This window comes from Erpetoichthys calabaricus, chromosome 3, assembly GCF_900747795.2.
Source record: "Erpetoichthys calabaricus chromosome 3, fErpCal1.3, whole genome shotgun sequence".
Taxonomy (NCBI): Eukaryota; Metazoa; Chordata; class Cladistia; order Polypteriformes; family Polypteridae; genus Erpetoichthys; species Erpetoichthys calabaricus.
Window position 1 is genome coordinate 216,000,228 of NC_041396.2, and position 22,537 is coordinate 216,022,764.

Sequence of the window (22,537 nt, forward strand, 5' to 3'; positions counted from 1 at the left end):
GTGTGTAGTTCTGGATAATTTCTTAGTCATACTCCAAACAATAGAACTGTTTTGGAAAATGATTGTAAAGAAATTAAAGATGAAAAGAAAAACAAATCACATCAAAATGAGTTGTGTATCGGTCCTCCGTAACATGTAATGATATGATTGAATGTATTTGATTTGTCTGCCTTTTATTTGATGAATAATGTTTGATCTATGATATGTATTACCTCAAGACAACATCTCTTTGAAGCAGAATTTCATGAAATCTATTCAGTTTCCTGTCATTCTAATTCTGTTTCCATAAAGCTGGTCTAATTCCATCTGCAGGAATTAAATTGGAATTAATCATGCTCTCTTAATACAAGTCATATATGGGCCAGAGTTGAGGCCATTCAAAATCTGATGGCTTATCTGTGTTTTGACTATAGCTTTGCTTTGTACTTTAAACCATCCTCGCTTTTGATGAGGTGTGTCGAAGAAGCAACCAATGTTGCTGGAATCAATATATTGTAACTAGTGCAAAACGAAATGTCTTTAAAGTAAACAGATTCAGAATTCAGTTCAATGCATGTGTTGTTCTATATTGGTTAGTAGATGAACACCACACTCTCAAAAGTAATTTAACCTCTTATAATGTGTTTATCTGTCTCAGAATAGAGCAGTAAAATTGTGACAGGCATAAAATATTGCTGAAATATTTGGTTCTTTTGGTTGCCATATAGTATTGCATGTGTATGGGCTGGTATTGTTATCCTGCTCTATAATTTAAAATGGAGCCATTATAGTTGGACTGTATTTTAATATTATATCAAGCTTTTAAAAAAATGTCCTAGAGGTCATTGGTATCAGAAGGAACTCTGCCTTATTGATTGAGGCCAAAAAAACAAGTCATGCTTGTTGCTGTACCCCAAACTGATGAGTCTGCAACTCTCAAAATATCTACTATACATAGATTATGTATGCTGAATGTTGTTGCAAAAATAAAATGAAGAAATGCACAATGGAGAATATATACATTTACAAAAGGCTTTAAAGAAATACTCGACCTAAAAATTATATATTTTATCTGGCAAAGAAATATTGTAAAAGGAGAATGAAGTTAACAAAGTTCCTGACACAATAGGCTTCAATGGGGACCAATACTGAACAAACAACAAGCAATACCAAAATATCCATTAGAAACATCTTATTTAATCCATATATCAGATATCCAGTTGTATGCTTTCGACATCCCAATCACATGTGTTTTAGATTAAATATTGCTATATAAACCAAATTCTTTTGAATTTGGAAATTGTGCTTAAACAAGCAGTAGTACTGTAGGAGCAGCAGTACTTTTCTAAGGTCCTCCCACATCACTGACCTCATCACTGTTTTAATGACCAGCCTTGTTTTGGCCACTTGTGCTTATACTCTTAACTGCGAGTATATACGGTAAATATTTTTTATGATAAAACATTTCTGTATGGTTCAAGTAGTTAGAGAGTGTTGCTTGAGAAGTAGCCACTAATATTTACCATCTTTTATTAAGGAGAGGTGCTTGCGCTGTGTGAATATACCTTCGGTAGAAAAAGACATCTAAAAATTTTTTGATGATAAATACAATTAGTTCCAATAATTTCAGTTCAATTAGAACTATTTTTCCATTGTGCACATCTCATTTTTAAGTTCCATGTGTTACAAATTTTTGAAAAGTATAATTTGTAAATATATGAGTGAGAGCAGAAAAAAAACATAACTGAGATACATCTGCATTTTAGCTTAAATAATTTTAAAAAATCTTAGAAAGTTGTGTCTAGCTCCAATGCCTCTTGTTTTTATTTTGCAGACTGCTTGAATATGGCATGTGCTTAAATCAAGCAGCGGCTATTTTTCGAAAAAATTTTTTTACCTCATTTAAAGAATTTCATAGCTTTCACAAAAAACTAATCCTTTTAAATGCCCATAAAATGTATTTTGTCACAAACATGCTTGGTTTTGGTTTGCTGCAATATATATTAGTGCAGAAAGCACAGCATTCCCTGGCTCTCATTTAAGTAAGTGATGTGTCCTACTTTTAAAATTGAACTGTTTCTCACTCAATTGACCAGTCCTCCTAAATGCCCTTGCATCATTATCTGCCCAATCGAAAGCTTCAGTAGTGCTCACACATTGTTTTGTAGCATGTTTTTCAGAGGTTTCTATATATAAAACAAAATCTTAATTTTGAAAAAAACTTTTCATTTACATTAACAATTTGGACAGACTTCCCCCCACTCATGAGAAGAAAAAGATTCGTGGCCTCCTAACAAAAAGTGAAAGTACATGTTTGTTCCACAATTGTTTGATAAAATGCAATAACTCTCGCTGCTGTTTTATTTACACGTTGTAGTTTAGTTTTCCTCTGAGCACATGCTTCCAGAATCACAGATCAGGCAAAATGATAGAAAATGCTACATGTACAGATACATAAAATATTTAAAGACTACAGCAACCAAAATTGAAGTCACTGTAATTTCCAAATTGTACCAAAAACATACTCACAAAATATAGGTTTTTCATTAATTAGGAATCCTAAATATATGCAGGAAAATTAAAGAAGCAAATGTTCCATTCTTTAGAAAGATATTATTTTCCTGTTCCTTCTGAATGCAGAGCCATCTCTTTAGTGTGCTTTAGACTGACATTGAAAACATCTCCATTTAATAAAATTTGAAGTTATCACTTTGAAAACATTTGCTGGTTGAAAGATCAGATTTTTAAAATAATCCCAGGGGTGCAGCATCAGCATATGTAGATAATGTTTGAGAAAGATGTAGAACTCCACATGCATTTGAGTAAAACAGGTACAGCACTGAGAAGGGAACATAATCTGGGAGTAGTAGTGTTTGGGATTAGAGAATGGAGTTAACTTTGACTTGCTGCCTGTGATTCATAAAAAGATTAGATAACCAGAGGAACAGTTTTCAATAATCCTAACAGTAAGAAATTGCAGCTGCGTAGTAATATGTGCAGTCTTACAATCTATGAATAAAAGCATGACTTGATTTTACTGTCTAGTGTAAATAACAGGGTATTCTCAGCTCTCTGTAATTCTTGACAAGAATACTTGTTTGGGGGTAAGAAGTCCAAATTCAATCACTATTATAAACATTTCCCCAGACTTGTACTGTATATGAAAAATCACCCTTCTACTCTGAAAGAAATGTGTATTTATTTAGTCAGTCAGTCTCCAACCTGCTATATCCTAACACAGGGTCACGGGGGTCTGCTAGAGCCAATCCCAGCCAGCACAGGGTGCAAGGCAGGAACAAATCCCTGGGCAGGACACACACACACCAAGCACACACTAGGGACAATTTAGGAACGCCAATGCACCTAACCTGTATGTCTTTGGACTGTGGGAGGAAATTGGAGCACCCGGAGGAAACCTAGCAGACACGGGGAGAACCCAGGTCTCCTTACTGCGAGGCAGCAGCGCTACCACTGCACCACCATGCCGCCCTGTATTTATTTAGTACATGTCTAAGGTGACTTCTTAACATGGAAACAAGACTACATAGATATCTTAGATAAAGTAAAGCAGAAGTTAACTAGATATTTCTGCTCAACTTAGATATATAAATGACTTATCAAGTACAACCCCATATCAGAAAAAGTTTGGATGGTATGGAAAATCCAAATAAAAAATGCAGTAATTCTTAAATTTACTTTGACTTTTATTTCATTCCAGGCAGTATGTACCCTAGATATTGCATGTTTTGTCGTTGTCACATTTTTCATTTCAAAATTCTCCACACATTCTCTGTTGGGGACAATTCAGGACTGCAGGCAGGCCAGTTCAGTACCCGTACCCAGCCATGTCCTTGTAATGTGTGCAGAATGTAGTTTTGCATTGTCTTGTTGAATAATGCATTGACGTCCCCGGAAAAAGTGCCGTCTTGATGGCAGCATATGTTGCTCTAAAATCTCAGTGTACTTTTCTGCATTAATGCTGCCATCACTGAAGTATTAATTACCTTTGCCCTTGTGGCTATATCAGCTATTGATGAGTGACGGCTCTTGATGCTGTGCCATCTGAGGGATTGGAGATCAATGGTGTTCAGCTTAGGGTTGCGCCCTTGTCCTTTACGCACTGAAATTCCTCCAGATTCCTTGAATTGCTTAATGATATTATGCACTGTAGAGAGAGAAATATGCAAACCCCTTAAAATCTTTCTTTGAGAAAGGGTTTCACTCTTATTTTGCATCCATCATCTAAATTAACAAGAACCAGAGAAGATTAATCAAATGGTAGTCCATTGCAGGGCACTCATATAGTGCAAAAATAATCTTCGATTAACGTGAAATTAAAAATTTCAATAAGCGTCTCACACATTTTTTAACAAACTGGAAATCCTTTGCCCATTTTAGCTACTCAAAGACTCAGCCTTTGCTGATTTTGTACCAAATCATGATTACAATCACCTGTTGACATCACATGTTGGAAATAACATCATTTTTTAATTATTTTACCTCATTACTAGCCCTAATTTGCCCCTGTCCCAACTTTTTTGGAATGTATTGCAGGGCTGAAATGCAGGAATGGATGTATATTAACAAATGAAATAGAGTTGACAAGATAAAACATGAAATATCTTGGGTTCATACTGTCTGCAATGAAATAAAAAGTCAAAGTACCTGTAAGAATCACTGCATTTTTTGTTGTTGTTATTTTCCATATTGTCCCAACTTTTTCTGATTTGGGGTTGTAAACAACAGACATTTGTAATCCATTTCATAGCTGCAAATGACTGTCCTTAATCTCAGCAGCAGTGGCACCTGAGAAGAAGCAGTCCTGCACAAGGGTCTAGCCATCACAAGCACATTAGCTTTAAATTATAAAAAAATCACGTTTGTTGGAGATTTAGCGATCAAATTTTAATGCCTGTGATTGCATACAGTATTGTTGTAAACAAATGAGGCATGCACACTTAATTGTAGATGTTCTGAGACCAACCTAGTAAATAATTTCCGGCAGTACAGTGATGAAAGGGGCAAATATGTTATGAGGCCGTTTGGATTTTAGATAACTTCTTGGACATATACAAGGATACCTCACCCCAGGGTAGACGCTGGTGCTGACGTGCCAGTGTGAATTATATATTTTAGTTAAGGCTCTTCACCCTTGACATCCTTGTTCTATAGCCAAAAATGTACAGAAAATTTGAAGCAGTCATAACAGCCAAAACCTTAATAATGCTGAAAATGTAAAAGTATTTTCCAAGCAGATTTGGCAGAAAATAAGATTGTGTTCACAATTTAGTACTGCCTTTGGATATAAATAGAGGCATTGCATTTCCAGAATGTCCAGGAACAAACTGCCCTTAAATTCCATATGACATATGACATGCGCAGTAAAAGTTCAGTAGTCATAATACAAGCTAAACATGTCTTGTGTCCATAAGTATTACAGGCAAATGGTGGTGAATCTGAATAGCTAGAAAGATTTTTCTCACATATTGAATTTCTACTTATTTTATTAGCACACTAAGCTAGACATTTCATTTGCCAGCACTTTAAACCTTATTGTTCACTCTTTGGATAATGGGTTTTCCTCTTATTTTACATCCGTCATCTAAATTAACAAGAACCAGAGTAGATTAATCAAGCGCTAGTTCATTGAAGGGCACTCATATAGTGTAAAAAGAGTCCTCGATTAACATGACGCATATGTCTTTGGGATGCGGGAGGAAAACTCATGTAGTTAATGACCAGATTGGGATTCATATATTTTAAACAGAAGCACTAACTACTACTCCACTGTGCTGCACTTAACTAAGTGTGTTCCTTGTGAAGTGACTTTTCAACTGGCAGCAGGAAGATTGTTTTTCTATTTGGCATTTCTCATAACAGATTTTTTAGGCTTATTGGGTACTGTTATGGCTTTTCTACATTACTAGCTGTGTTACCTTCCTTTCACTAAGAAATTTTGTAAGACAATGGGCCTCAGTTATAGTGCCATTGGTTAACTGGATGTATCTGAATTAGTATGTAACTCTTTTTTGTATGCAATATTTGTATTTTTTTTGCCAAGGTCTAATATTATTAGCAGGTTGGTTGTAGTGGTTAAGGCTTTGGTCTAGGATATCAAGCCCTGAGGTTGTGGGTTCAAATCCTACTACTGACACTCTGTGTCCATGAGCAAGTCACTTCATCTGCCTGTACTCCAGTTGGAAAAAAAAAGAAATGTAACCAATCATATCTCATTGTAAGTTGCCTTGGATATAGGCATCAGTCAAATAATCTATATATATAATTCACTAAGCCGACAGAACAAGCAAGACAACCATGGGATACGCACGACGTAGCCATGCCCGCCAACTCACAGAGACCCACCCACCAACGCTAAGACCATGGGATACGACGACATCTCACAGAGCCACGCCCGCTGACAACACAGAGCCACGCCTACCATCTCTAAGACCATGGGATACGACGACAACTCACAGAGCCATGCCCAGCAACTCTAAGTATTCACTAAGTCCATGGCAAGCAAGACGCACGCAAGACAGAGCCACACCCGCCAACTCACAGAGCCCCACCCACCAACAATTCACTAAGCAGCCGACCATGGCACACGCACGACAGAGCCACGCCCGCCAAACAATTCGAGCAAGAGCAAAAGCATTTGCCAAGAATGTTTTCATTAATCAAGAACAAAAGTCTGAGGTTCGAAGACGGTCACATACCATCGTAGTTCCTACCATAAACGATGCCGACTGGCGATCAACCGGGTAACCAAAGTCTTTGGGTTCTGGGGGGAGTATGGTTGCAAAGCTGAAATTTAAAGGAGTTGACGGAAGGGCACCACCAGGTGTGGAGCCTTTCGCTTAATTTGACTCAACACGGGAAACCTCACCCGGCCCGGACACGGAGAGGACTGACAGATTGATAGCTCTTTCTCGATTCTGTGGGTGGTGGTGCATGGCCATTCTTAGTTGGTGGAGCGATTTGTCTGGTTAATTCCGAAAACGAACGAGACTCCCGCCTGCTAAATAGTTACGCGACCCAAGAGCAGTCGGCGTCCAACTTCTTAGAGGGACAAGTGGCTTTCAGCCACGTGAGATTGAGCATTAACAGGTCTGTGATGCCCTTGGATGTCCGGTACTGCACGCGCACTACACTGAATGGATCAACGTGTGTCTACCCGGCGCCGAGAGGTGTGGGTAAGCCGTTGAAACCCATTCGTGATGGAGACCGGGGCTTGCAATTGTTTTCCCACGAACGAGGAATTCCCAGTAAGTGCGGGTCATACGCTCGCACTGTTTACGTCCCTGCCCTTTGTACACACACCCCCCTCTCTACTACCATGGTCGGGTGACTTGGTGGATTATATATAGAAAAGCAGCCGGAACTGCAAAGAACAATGAAAAGTCAACGTGGCTCAGAGGTGCATGTGGACTGTAGCAGGGACAAAAGCGACTGAGGCGGTGTTTGGAAAATGAACATTCAACGTGACTCACAGGTGCATGTGGACTGTACACAGACGAAAGCGACTCAGGTGAGGAGTTGGGGGGCGGGCACATGAGCAGGCAGTGCGTACTGAACGATGACTAAGAGATGACTAAGCCGAGCCCCGTCCAGCCCCGTCCCTCGCTCACAGACAATTGTATGTTGGTTCGTAGCATGCATTGTTGCAATGTTACTTTTCTTGGTGGTTTATTAAATTACGGATTTTTCAAATGTTCATTTTTTTCCCTGCGCTTAAAAATAATTAAAAAAGCGGTGTGATTATGCGGCTGGCTAGTACATAATAATAATATTATTCGGTTACTTGACCTGATTACTTTTGAACATTCTATACACCAGTAGTTCTTAAACATTTTGATCTGAGGACCCAAATTAGAAAATCGGTACTGTACTGAGACCCAAGAAGAGGATTATTATCATACTGACAATGGAGTCATAAAGAGAAAAAAATAATGGCCATAAAATAAAAAAGTAAATGTTTTTATTTCCTTTCAAGCATATTTCACACTTGAATATTGCTAAAACGGAAAAGTCGTAGACTAACATATTTTTATGCAATACTGTTATTTATTTCATATTCCAAATCTATTTATTCAGAGTAGGGTGATAGGCAAGCTGTAGCAACCAAAATGCAAGTCAAGAATGATCCCTGGACAGGCTGCCCATCAGAGGGTAAACACACACACCGGAGCCAATTCAGCACCGTCAAACCACCTAACTTACATGTCTTTGGATTGTGGGAGGAAACCAGAGCAGCTGTAAGAAACCCACACAGACATGAGGAGAACATGCAGACATCATACAGTGAGAACCTGGGGCTAAAACAACAATTACAATTCAAAGCAGAAATAGATTTCTGAAGTTTATCACTACCGGTGGGAATGGTTTAGTAAAACCGAGAAAAATAATTTGTTGGGGTGTTGGGAATATGATGGTTGTTGGAAGCTTAGTACTCACCGGTGGCACAGTGATAGTGCTCCTTCTTTGCAGTAAGGAGATTGTGGGTTCGTTTCCTGGGTCCTCCCTGTGTGGAGAGCACTTTGAGTAGTGAGAAAAGCGCAATATAAATGTAAAGAATTATTATTATTAATTATGAAACATCACTTAACTTTGTCATTTGACTCATGACACCAGTTAAGGAATGAAGTGTTTAAAAATGTAATTAATTAATGCAGCTTATTTTCTTTGTCTTAAACAACATTAAAAATGATGTTTTTCAAATGAGCTCCACTATTAACAATACATTTTTCTAAATGAGTTTGAAAATAGTTGAAAATATTCTGGTTTCCAATTAATAGTTCAATTAAATGAAAAAAGTTAAATTATTCCTAAAAAATATACACACTAGGTGTACTTTATTTGGGTGATAGGATACATCTTGCTGAATAATTCAGTGAACAGTCCAGTTTGAAATGTAACTCTACTGACTAACATCATGCTGAATATCTGCTGCTTGCCTCATTCTTTTGATATTTTCTGGTGTTCTTGCAGTTCTAATAAACATGTCTTTTACACTACAATTAGATGTGCATCAGACTACTTTAAAATAGTGTGATGAGAAGAACTTCTTCCTTACCAAGGATGCTAAACTTAATACAAAGTCTTCTTTGCGCCTTAGTTGAAGATTTAGATTCAGTGTATGCCGTAAAGGCAAACATGTAATGAGGGACCAACCAGTTAACTATGATCACTTAAAAATCATTTAGTTTAAAACACTGCCATGGCAATATTGTATACCCTCACTCTATTGACTCCCCACTCACAAAACCCCCAAAATTTTCACATCCTTGAGCCATACCTGTTTTTTTCATTTTGACATTTCAAACTAGCGCCACAGTCCCTTCACCTCACAAGCTCATCTGTCATTTCCTCCTTTCTCCTCAATTCTTATACATGTCTTTGTCATCAGTCTTCTCTGTTGCATTGTTTCACTGATTGTGAGATGGGAGAAGGGAATATTTATTACATTTTAGTGCCACAGAAACAAAAGCACTTCGTTGAATAGTCAACTACATTGTTTCCTATGCTGCACTGTTGTAAATAGTACTCTAAATAGCAGGCGGTTTATTATTCGATACAGAAATCGTACTTGGACAAACTTAGTTTGCAATCCATCATATACTTGTCAGTTGCAGCCTATAGTTTACGGAACACTCCTATACACAATTTTCCATGAGTAAAGCATTCCTGCATTAGATCAACTCCTTTCTTTTCCTAGTGACTTGGCTTTTGTTGATGGTTGTTGCAAAGCACAATTTTAAATGAAAGTGTATTCTTTTGAATTTAAACAGGTAATCATTAGAAATAATGTGAGATGTAAATATATATATATATATATATATATATATATATATATATATATATATATATATATTATTATTATTATTTTTGTTAACATTGCTCACTGAGGTATTTCTTACAATAATCATTTTTAAATATTACAATTGGTTGAACATATTTTTAATAGGTCTTATTTCTTCTTTGTCAGTTTTATGTTATCCCTGTTTAAAGTACACAGATGTGAATGTATATGAGGAGTATTTTGGAGAGCGGGGGGATGGGGCATCCCTGTTCAAAATAAGCAGACACACATAGAAATGTGAATGACTTTGGAGGGTGAGATTGGGCTTCTCTTTTAAAGTCTGCAGATATGACTGTATATTACAATCGAGATGCTTGTGGGGGACCCATTAAGTTTAAACTTGCGCCATTGTTTCCAGTTTGTCTTGGATCTGAGGACACCTCTCCCATGTCCACTTCTGTATTTCTCCCTTTTTGATTCTTGTGATGGCACTGGCACCGGCACTGGCACTCAAAGTTTATAGCATGCTTGCTAACCACTGAACTTTGCATCTTCTTTGAGCTTCACTGAACTTTCTCTTTCCATTTCACACCTCACTGTACACGATAATGCCTTTTTTCCTGTCGAGGACACTGTCTATTTTAAAGTTGTCCATCCGACCTTTTTCTTATTGGTGCTGTGCACGTGGATTTCAAATTTCTTTTGTTTGCATAAAGCCCATTCTCAGCACAGAGTATATATATTAGCATGATATTAATAAATATTGACAAGTTGAAAAAACATGGGTTGGCTAATTTTGTTTCTTCTATAACAAACACCAAATTTCAATCAAATCAGTCAGATAATTTTTGGGATTTTGGGGGTATTTAATTTTTCTATTATAGGAGCGGGTTTTATCCTTAAATATTGCTGTATTGAAATGTCCTTTATTAGCATATATTTTACCTACTGCCCTAGATGTACCATCTTGCCAAATTTCAGCTTCTTAACGTACCGAGAAATTATATTTTTGTTCCTGAGTGAGTAAGTGAATCAACTTTGCTTTATATATCGATTTGCGCTCATCATTTGGGATTCCATTAGAAATGAACATTTTCATTATATGTAGTATTTTAATCTTTTCATTTCAGATTACTAAATATCCTGTGTTGTAATTTGGACACATTGCTTCTTCTGGAGTCACTATACAGTATTTCAGAAATAATGTTAAATGCTCAAAAGGAGAATGTTGCAGAATCCTCTGAAAAAGAAGGGTATATATTATCTTTTTTTAAAAAAATGCTAAATATTTTTAAATGTTGTTCTATCGTGAAAAATGTCTTACTGGTTGGTGTTAGGAGAATGTTATATACAGTGTATTTTAAAGTGATTGTAAAACACTTTTTGATTTATAAATTGTTAAGGCTCATTTTAGCCTGCAATAATATTAGGCCTCTGTCCCATAATTTGTGCAATTTACATTATTAAGCACTTTTATTATGAACACCATTTCTGTTTACAATGAAGTATGTGAGGAAAATATTTACTGTATATAATTTAAATAGTGGCTATACTAAGGATCACAGAATGAATCATGTGTATATAAACAGTAGCATTTACTACACAACATGAAAATTGAATTTGCCAGTTAACAAAATTTGTCAAGAAGATGTTAATTCTTAACTCTGATCCCATTTTTCCCCCAACACTTTGTACTTCATTCATTCATTCATTCATTCATTCATACAGTATATATATATATATATATATATATACAGTATGTATATTATAAAGCCTTAAATCCTTCCAAACTAAACAGTATTGCAATATATTTGAAATGGAAGTGTTTGAATTCTGGAAACACCTTAAAACCCTCTGGTGTCGGTACACTTTAAACAACCTTCATATTTGGTCTTGCAGCGTTTTAAACAAGCATTTTATCAATTATTCTGCAGCAGCAATTTTTATTTTTAATCAGTAATAATGCCACTGCAGCATGATGTGTATAACTGTTGCATTAATCTTCTAGTATAATTGTTGTTTATACAGTAAATTATTTTAAAAGCATAAGCCAAGTCTGACTTAAATCACACTTTAAATTATGGTAATCACAGGAGTCAAGCCTGACATCTCATTTTCATCTTTGATTCCATTAATATTGCAAGTCAAACAGAGCCAAAAGTATAATGTAGATGGGGCCACAATATATACTCGTCCAATTTTCAGTTCAAAATTGATCAAATTTGTCCTTGAATTATAGTGTATTTAGCTAAGAGTAAGAAGCCAGTAAATGAACAAAAATAAGAGCTCTTTCCCATGTGAAAAATGCATCTTTCCAGTTCACTTACTGCAGATGACACATGTAACAAGTATTGTTTTGCATGGGATCTTGTGTATTTGTTTATGAATCCAAATGCAATATATTAAATTACAGTAAATATTATAATACAGGTTGTATTAGGTTTGTATTGACAATGTGTACTTGATTGAAAGAATATTATAGTATGGAAATTAATAAACTAGCAAACATCTGTCATACAATATAATGAAGTTCAGTATGTACACCTCCAATCCTTTGTACACATTTCTACAGTATATGCCTTTTGATTCTGACCGTGTCTTCTGATTTCAATTATATGACAGTGGCAATTATAAGAAGCATTTTTGCCTCCAAATTTATTTCAGCTTCTTATCTTCACTCATTGATCAGTCAATGGTACAGTACTGTTTCAAGGCTTTTTGGTCTGTAGGTATTTTTATATGTTTCTGAAACTCTCTTACTAAGCTTTTTCTTTTGTTGTACTTGTTACAGCTTCTACTATTATGTGTGTATTTTGAATACTTCCTCATTTTTACCAATGTATCCTTGTCCTTTGTATGTCAGTCTCAATATTCTGTGTTCATAATCAAGTAGTGCTAAAGGGAAGGTGTGTACTTTGTTTTGGTTACAGAAGTGCCATTTATGTATAAATTATATTAAAAAATTAGCCTGAACTGTGAAACTTTTTTTAAGGTTATTTATAATTGATGGTCTTTCTGTGGAGAGAAACCATATTCTTGTGAGGATAAATGTAGTTGGAGGTTCCTCTGAACGATTTCTACCTCCCAGGACTTTACAAGAGGTAAGAATAATCATTTTTAAATATTACAATTGGTTGAACATATTTTTAATAGGTGTTATTTTCCTAATGCAATAAGTTGAACTTGAACGTCTTTACAAATGTAAACATTCTTGTAGCAGTATGCATTGTCTACAGTAGACCTAGTCTGAAACCTAATTTCACATTAACACTAGAATTACCAAAGCCTATGAAAAAACTTGTAATCCCACCTTAAATCCGTTCGCACCCCTCCATCGTCATCTTTGGGTTGTAAATGTGGTGATAAGCACAAGCAGCAAGCAGCCTGCTATCCCATCCCCACATTCACCACCTCAGCTTAATTCGCAAAGAAGGTTCTCAGTGCTCAGTGTTTATCTTGGAGTGAAGTGCCTGGAGTTGTATAGGGTAAATAATATATCGTCATTTGGAATACATACATTTCATGTGTTCTGTGTCTACAACAATCTATGTAAACACATCGTTAAAACAGAAACACTGACGGAACGGTGCAAAGGGATTTAAGGTGGGCCTGAATTATGATTTTTTTTTAGGCTTTGGTAATTCTAGTGTTAAATGTGACATTTAGAAAATTTCCTACTTATGTAATTAATGCAAGTGTAGATAATACATTTATTAAAAGATTCTTTTTTATTTACTGCTCACCTTTCTCATGGGCTTATAAAATTACATAATATAAATCCATACATGCAAACGTTTAAAGTTTCTTGTTGCACATTGAATGAGAAGGAGGATTGAACTGCCAGTCTAGTGATTTAAAGTCCAAAGATCTAGCCACACTGCCACCATAACAAGAGTTGACCCAGACATTTTATGAAAGGATTTTTATAGATGTTTTCATTTTGAGCATTTTTATTGTTATGGTTTTCAATTCCATTGTTTGCAGAATCTTACAATTTAAACATCATGTGTATCTTATTTTATTAGAAATAAAAGGAAGAGAATAAAGGAGAGCACTACTCTTGGTCTAATATGTATTCTGTTACCCAGGCCCCCATCCAGCTGGGCTACATATATGAACTGCAGATGCCTGTGCAAAGGAAACCACAGGTCTTTGAAAGCTAAAAAACTAGTGAACACCAGATTTCCATATCAGATATTTACAGGAATAAAATCAAAGACTACAACAGTTTAAATTGGGACTGAAATAAGTAAAAGGAGCAGAGATGAAACATAACATTTTGTCACCCACATAATATGATATAAAGAGAACAAAAACTGCCTTATACCTCAAAGCTAGTGTTGATTGTTGAAGATTGCATGCTAGGTGTTTGAGTTTTCAACATCCATTGGAAGTATAACAGCTATTTACTACGGCAGTCAAAGTTCCTCCTACCATATTTCATGTTGGGAAAATTCATTTATGAGAGCATATGCCATGTAAAACAAATTCCAAGAGAATGGAAAAAACTTCCAGGCTAAATCCTAATTCTTCCAGCACTAAGTGGGCCTGCACTCTGCTTCTTCAAAGGTTAACCCCAAGCCTTAATTTTTTTCCTGAAGAAAGGTTAATGTTTTCCCAGTTAATGAAAATACTTTCAGCAAAACTCTTTTGCTGATAGGACAGAAGCTATTTAAATCAAAGAAAAAATAATCTGCAACAACAAGATAGGTAAAAATATTTCAACCAGCATAAAGACAGCATGCAAGATGGACAAAGCTTACTAAAATATGAACTACTAAATGTAATGTGAACTCCTAATTGTGTTAAGTATCAGAAAAGAAGTAATAAACAAGAATATTTCAGTAATATAATATGTCAAAGATACATTTGTTAAGGGTGAGATTAAAAAGCATACACAGTTAAATATTTTCTCAATAAATGTGCAGGAGACTTTACACAACCCATTAATTTAAGCCGATGCCACTGCGATATTCTCTGGCCTCCACGACCTTGAATTGGATTAGTATTCCAATGGAGGGAGAATACAGCCAACTGCTGGCCTCATGAGGAGGTTGTATAATAGAAAGAATGCTGTTAGTGGATGTAAACATTGCACACTCTCATGATAGGGCTGTGACTCACAGAAACTCATGAAGACTCTACTGCCTCTGATGAAATCAGGTCTAATTAGCTTTTTGATAATGTAACTCAAAGTGAAGTATAACTTAATAAAAATTACCCATGGTAATGAAAAGATGCTGTAATATATGCATAGTAAGTAATTCAGAGCAGAATTGCTAAAGTTTTTTTTTTCTCTTCTAAGCATTTTTTTCTTTTTTTTTTTAAACAATAAAATATTTAAAAAACGCTCTCTTGTCTGAGCATCTGTCCTCAAAGTAAATAGCATAACATTCTCAAACCCATTTAATGTAATTCATATTTTAATTTCCCCCTGGAGACAAATAAAGCTTGCTCTATCTATCTATCTATCTATCTATCTATCTATCTATCTATCTATCTATCTATCTATCTATCTATCTATCTATCTATCTATCTATCTATCTATCTAGCTATCTAGCTAGCTAGCTAGCTAGCTAGCTAGCTAGCTAGCTAGCTAGCTTGGACAGGGCCTAGTCCATCAAAGGTTAACTTACACCTACAGCCATATATGGGCTGTTTCAGTAATGTCGATGAAAAAACTAAGCATGCAAAGGGACAATGTGCTAACTTCATATGGGAAACAACAGGGCATTGTATCTGTGAAACAGTAGCACTGTTGTTTTGAAATATTGCCAATATAATTACAGCAAAACATCTTTGTGTTATGAAAGCATCACATGTTCTGCAGAATACATTTATGGAAAAGACTGCCTTATATTCATGGTGATTTTTTTCAAATTATTGTTTTGGTTTTCATTTCAGGGTAGTGACCCATACCCCTGGCCAATGTTTTCATCATACCCTGTGCCAAAATGTTACATTAAGGAGGTGCCAAAAAAAACTCTTAAACAAGGTAAATAACATTTTGCTGAAACATGTCTATAATGTTATTGTTTACCACATTTACAATAACTGTTATACTAAGGTTGTATGTTGTAAATATAATATTGCACTTGAAAGGCTTAGAGCAGGGGTAGGCAATGTTGGTCCTGGAGGGCCACAGTGGCTGCAGTTTTTTGTTCCAACCCAGTTTCTTAATGAGAAGTCAATTATTGCTCAAGTGACATTTTGATGCTTTGTTTCAGTGGTCTCACTTGTTAAGGTTCCCCACCCTTAATTGCTTATTTCAGTCTTAAACAGCTAAATTCACTGGTTTAATGGCTTCTTATTAACAATAAGATGTAAATGATAAAGCAGCCAGCAATTCTCCATCTAACTTGTTTCCATTTACACTTGTGTGAATTCATCATGCGCTGTTTGGTTTAATGAAACACTTAAGAGAAAAATGAGACAGACTGAAATGTATCTGTTTTAGCCTTCAAATCATTTGGATGATATCCGTAGAAAGGAAAAACTCTACAATATAATAACCTTACATTGCAGACTAACAAGCCATAAAATCAAATAAGATCTTAGATTGGCAAGGATTAGTTTCTAATTAAGAAATTGGGTTGGAACGAAAATCTGTAGCCACTGCGACCCTCCAGGACCGACACTGCCCATGCCTGGCTTAGAGGAATAGAATTTGAGCACTCTACTTGCAAAGACTAGAAACAGAGTTATGGTCCACCATACAGTCTTGTTTGGTGATTTGTAAAGAGCTTTTTTCATTAAATTTCCAAGATTTTAGATGATCTTTTCATCAATAAACTACATGGAGTAAGTATTTAGATATTTTTAATTCTTAGTTGTGCTTTCGTATTTTACACAGCAGCAATGTTGCTAGTTTATAAGCCAGCATGTAGCATTAATAAAGTAAAAGTAATGCTATCATTGTATATCTTTAACGCTTGTGGCAGACACAATATTGAAAATACTAAGTCATTCCTTCATTCTCTGAAATCACTTTTTCTGTTACAAAGTCACTGCAAGCCTGAGTCTATCCCGACAATATCCTAAGACTAGACAGTAGATAAGTGACCACTCCATCACGGGGAACATTTACTCATCCCCCATTCGCAATAGTTGACCTTCTTAGGAATTTTCTAACCTGTGTATGTTCAAGAACGTGATAAAAGATGGCACTAATAATTAACTGTCTCACCTTAATGAACAAATTAGTGTTGATTAGAGAAGCAGTTTAATATCTAAGTACAACCCAAAAAGGACACTGAATGAATATTTCAAATAAATGATTTTTAAAAAGTCCATACATTATGACATTTTAAACAGTTTTTATCACACAATTTTTTAAAAGTGATAAGGTCCAAAAGAACAGTACAGTGAAATTCCTTCTTCTTATTGTCATTTGAAGCTTAAAAAACTTCAGCTAGATCTCAGTAGTACCAAGGCATATCTAATACAAGTGTCCCATGAGTGCTGGTAATACAGAATGATTAGAGCATATCAGCCAAACCTTTTTGAAAACGTCTTCAGGGACAGTTATGTCTCCATGTCACTATTAAAATACGAGGAAAGTTCAAAAGTTTCCACACTTTTTTTAACTCTATTTATTAAGAATTTCAAAAACAAATTACATCACTTTTCTACATAGTCATCTTCCTTTGCGATGCAATTTTCCCAGTCACATGACACTCTCAGACATGACCAATTACTACTCCTCCTGCCTTCATTCTTTACAATGAAAATATAAAAGTACGGAAACTTTTTGAACGTCCCTCATATTTTATACTAGAGATTTTTACAAAAAGTTTTAATTTCATTTCATTGACAGCCCCAAGAAATGTAATATTATTATTAATTAACATTTAAAGCAGTGGAGTAATCTTTGGTTTCATGTGGACAGACAGACATGATGACAATAGGTTGTTTCTTATTTTATGCATGTCCACTAGAAAAGAAAGTCTGTTGATGGTTTATTTATTTTTTTATTTAATCAATCTTTATTGAAAAAACACCATTTGAGGAAGCAACAACGTAAAATGCTGTTTTGTCTAACAAGGTGCAAAACAATGGTTACCGCAAAATCCTGCCGGACTATGCTAATTGTTTTGTCTTGGTAGAGTAATATATATTGCTCTACTTTCCCCTATTGTATTATTAATATGTAGCCTTAGAATGCCTAATCTGACAGACTTACCACTGTTTATAAGGCATTATTGTATATAACTTATCCCCACCTTCTCTTCTATATCTATTACCTTAGGCAATTAGATGTAGTAAAAAGACGAGCAGAAGTTAAGTTACAGTTTAAACAATGTATTAGTATTATTGATAATATTCATAAATAATAAAATGCAAAGTACATTTCATTTTCACTTTCATTCACTTTGCTATTTTCTTCCTTATACTGATCTTCCTTATTACCAATAATGCAAGATAGTAAACCTCTTATAACAGCAGCTGTCTTCTTTATACCTGATTTCTGTTTTCCTGCTTTTAATCCTTCCAGCCCCCTTCCATTTTGTGGCATGGTAAGCTCAGCTTCTGCTTTCTGTACCTGCACTACAGGTTTCCAAGCTTTAGCCCGCTTGCTTCTGCCACTCCACTGGAAGATGGCTGACTTTAATATAAATTTAGGCATTTCTGAGTCTACAATTTTACTCTAATACAATTTGCCATCTTCGTTATAGGTTGGCCTACTTTTGCCACTGTAAGCAAACATACACGTACATACACAAAGATCCTAAACGAATAAGTGCCATATGAATGACGAATGCATGTCCCATCACTCCCTAGCACTTTAACCACTTAAATGCCATATGAATGACGCATGCATTTCTCACCACTCCCTAGCACTTTAATTAGGGACTCACTACGACCAGCACTAACAAACATGCAGGTGTCCTCGTGACACACATGAAGTCTCTACACTTTGTTGGTTATATTCCATTCAGCAACCAAACAATGTTTTACTTCCACCGCATTTGTACACTGGATGCCCTAAAATTCACATACATAAACACACACATACATCAACAGTATTTGTAAACAAGGTGCAAAACATGGTTACCCCAAAATCCTGCCCAACTACGCCAATTGTTTTGTCTAACAAGGTGCAAAACAATGGTTACCGCAAAATCCTGCCGACTACACCAATTGTTTTGTTTGACAAGGTGCAAAACAATGGTTACCGCAAAATCCTGCCGGACTACGCCAATTGTTTTGTCTTGGTAGAGTAATATATATATTGCTATACTTTCCCCTATTGTATTATTAATATGTAGCCTTAGAATGCCTAATCTCACAGATTTACCACTGTTTATAAGGTACTATTGTGTATAACGTATCCCCACCTTCCCTTCTATATCTATAACCTCAGGCAATTAGATGTAGTAAAAAGACAAGCAGAAGTTAAGTTACACATAAGATAATGTATTATTGATAATATTCATAAATAATAACAAAATGCAAAGTACATTTGAATATTGGCAACCATACAACCTGATTAAATGGTGATATGTAGTTCAGGCGGCACACAGTCTTCTAGTTACTTAAATGTCTCTAGTTAAGGCATCATTGGTTCTCAGCTTTCAGCCACATGTCTGTTCAAAATGGTTGCTGAGCTGTGCTATTCATTGTGTTCTCTTCATCATCACAGGTTAGCAAGATAGATGCTTCTTCATCATATGTTGGTTGGTAAGAGAGAGATACTGAGGTTAAACACATACATTTATAGATGTTCTGTCCAACCCCGAGAGCCAATAGGACATCATGGTACTTAAAGGCCTCTGAGACAAGCCAATTCCAAACAGCCATACCTCAGACCAATGGGGGAAATAGAACATCTTAACACCTGCCCCCAAACCATATGTTAAAGTACGCCTTAGCCCATTTGCAGGGGTAGAAATGACTTTAGCAAAGAAACACTTGCCAAACTGGTTTAAAACACACATCCCCCAAATCCTGTCGTAAAATTCAAACAGACCCATTCCTAAGGGAGGGGGGGGTAAACACTAAATTACATTGCTTTGCCCAAATTAGAAATAAAAGACATACAAGACATTTATCAAGTTATATGTAAAATCTCACATCACAACAAATGCAAAATAATACAACTAGTATCCAAGTAGTTCAAAATACTTCAAAATCCAGCTACCAGAAAGATTCCTGCAATTAGTATGATTCGTGTGACTCATATGACAACAAAAGTTTCACAGTCCATTTGTCTGAATTTCATTAAAACATTTAAAATGAAAAGTAAACAGTTCACACAAAAAATGTTGATAAAATACACAAAAAGAAAAAAAATTCTTAGTCTATGATGTTTCATTTTCAGCTTAAGAGTATTGATTGCTTTTGTTAAAGTTTCTTTAGGCTATCATGTACACTAAGAAGGGGACGGGTTGGGAGAACTAGGTACATAACGGTCAGAAAACAAATGCCCTTAAATCTTTCTGTCTAATGGTTCATGTTTCTATCTTAGAGCTGTCTACTTACTGCCTAATTACAGGAATATAACAGAGCATTAAGGTTATTCCATTAACATGTTAGCTTACAGGGGGAAAACCAGAATCTTCCATTATCTACATTACTATTCGGAAAAGTAAAAACTTTTGTGAATATACCATTAACATTAGTAGTATTAATAAAGTAAAAATAAATGGAATAGGCAATTAAAAGATTGAAAAAGAGTTATAGAAGGGTTAGGGGCAACAGAAAATATTAAAGGATAGAATATGTAATGAACATACAGTATATACTCGAGTATAAGCCGACCCGAATATAAGCCGACGTACCTAATTTTACCTACAAAAACTGGGAAAAACTGACTCGAGTATAAGCCTAGGGTGGGAAATGCAGCAGCTACTGGTAAGTTTCAATAATCAAAATAAATACCAATAAAATTACCGCACATTACTTGAGGCATCAGTAGGTTAAATGTTTTTGCGTATTTATTTCAAAGAAAAACAGTAAACTAGCTCTGTAAGTGGAGAAGAGGGTCAACAAAAACAATATGGTATCTGTCTCGCTAGCTCTCTCTCTCTCTCTTGCGCGTGTGTGTGTGTCTGTCTCTCTCTCTCTCGCGTGCGTGTGTGTCTCTCTCTCGCGTGCGTGTGTGTCTCTCTCTCGCACGTGTGTGTGTGTGTGTCTGTGTCTGTGTCTCTCTCGCGCACGCGTGTGTCTCTCACTCGCCTGACTCGAATATAAGCCGAGGGTGACGTTTTTCGGCACATTTTGGGTGCTGAAAAACTCGGCTTATATTTGAGTATATACGGTACATCAGAATCTTAAATTATAGTTAAAAGTTGAATAACATTACCAGGTGATAGATGGCCCTGACTGGGCCTTAAAATAACAAAAAAAGCACAAAATCTGGTTAATATGCCCTTTCTGATCAGAATCCTGAAAGTATGCATAATCTTTGCATCAACCAAAGCCTGATTCACTATTTGTACAGTAGTTTCTGTTACTAGTGAACCAGAAGAACAAGAAATGCAATTTTTAATGCATTTTATATATATTGAATGTTGTCTAATACTTATATCATTTATGCTGTACAGAATTTTCAATGTTACTTAAATAATGGAACTTTTTGTCATAAAACATAGTTAAACCTGTGTAAATGAACATAAACGTGACACAGCACCTTTGCAAGTTACTCCATTTTCTCCTTAAATCTGACATCTCAGAACCTAAAAAGACAAGGTAGGATGCCACAGTAAATACATATGCCAGAATGATTTGGAATGGTTTCTTACCTTCCTAAGACAAATGTTATTTAAGTGTGGTGGTTTCTGTTTTCAAAATTTAGGTTTGGTAGTTTTTTAGTCTGAAATGGCATATTCTTGAGTTTGTGCTTTTTTGTTTAACCAAGTAATCAATGTGAGACCATCATTTTTTGTTAATGAACTGCATGCTTAATTAGGCCACTTTTTTCTGTTCTTATCGTAAATCTACTCGTTAAGGAAATATAAACTATCACTGGGTAATTGAAAAGGACCCATTTTCTTCTTTTAGGTTTCTGCTTCATCTTAATTACATACTCATTAAGACCTGCTGTTAATTGTTTCAGAATTGTTAGTAAACAGCCAGTTTCAAAGAGCATGCACTACCATATCTAACAACATTCTCCACAAAGTAGCCTCTTTATCCAGTTCATTAGCATGTGCCTGTTATGAAGTTCCTGCTTGACAAAAAAATAAAAGAAACAGTTGAACAATGTTGTAATTAAAATTGCACGAAAACTAATCTACTCTTTTTGTAAAAGACTCCAAATTGCTCCTGGATCTAAGTCAGCTATCTTAATAAACTGATCACTTAGCAGCAACAATTAATTTCTGATTCAAAAAGTGGTCAGAAGGAGGAACAGCAGTCACTCTTAAGGCCAAGACTGAAAACTTCTGTTATAAGTGCTTTCAGAAGTCATTTCCAATAGCTAGAAAATAATTTTTTTTCTGATAGGTACATACAGGACAACAGATGCATAAAGGAAAACAAGTTCACATGTGTAACATCCCTTTAAATGGCCTTGGACAAAGACTTTACTGAGGCTTACTGTCACTCTGCTGATTTAACTGTGAGGTCTTCAAGTTTTGTTTTAAGAGTGTATCCTAGGGTGGAGCATGATTATAGCTTATTACATACAGCTACATGACCATAGGTTTGATCTTGGTCCAGGCATTACCTGTGCAGAGTTTGTATGCTCTGTCCATGTGTTTTTTTTCTCCCATATGAGAGTGTATCATTGTGCATTGTGATGGACTAGGGCCCTGT

At 35.7% G+C, this 22,537-nt stretch overlaps 1 protein-coding gene across 1 annotated transcript in view; it reads left to right on the forward strand.

Moving 5' to 3' along the window:
- Nucleotides 1–22,537, forward strand: part of tbc1d32 (TBC1 domain family, member 32) — a 229,058-nt gene that overhangs the window by 135,556 nt on the left and 70,965 nt on the right. Inside the window, exons 24-26 of the mRNA XM_028797791.2 lie at nucleotides 10,909–11,031; nucleotides 12,771–12,879; nucleotides 15,683–15,773. Coding sequence (XP_028653624.1) covers nucleotides 10,909–11,031; nucleotides 12,771–12,879; nucleotides 15,683–15,773 — 323 coding nt within the window. The remainder of the gene's footprint in view (nucleotides 1–10,908; nucleotides 11,032–12,770; nucleotides 12,880–15,682; nucleotides 15,774–22,537) is intronic.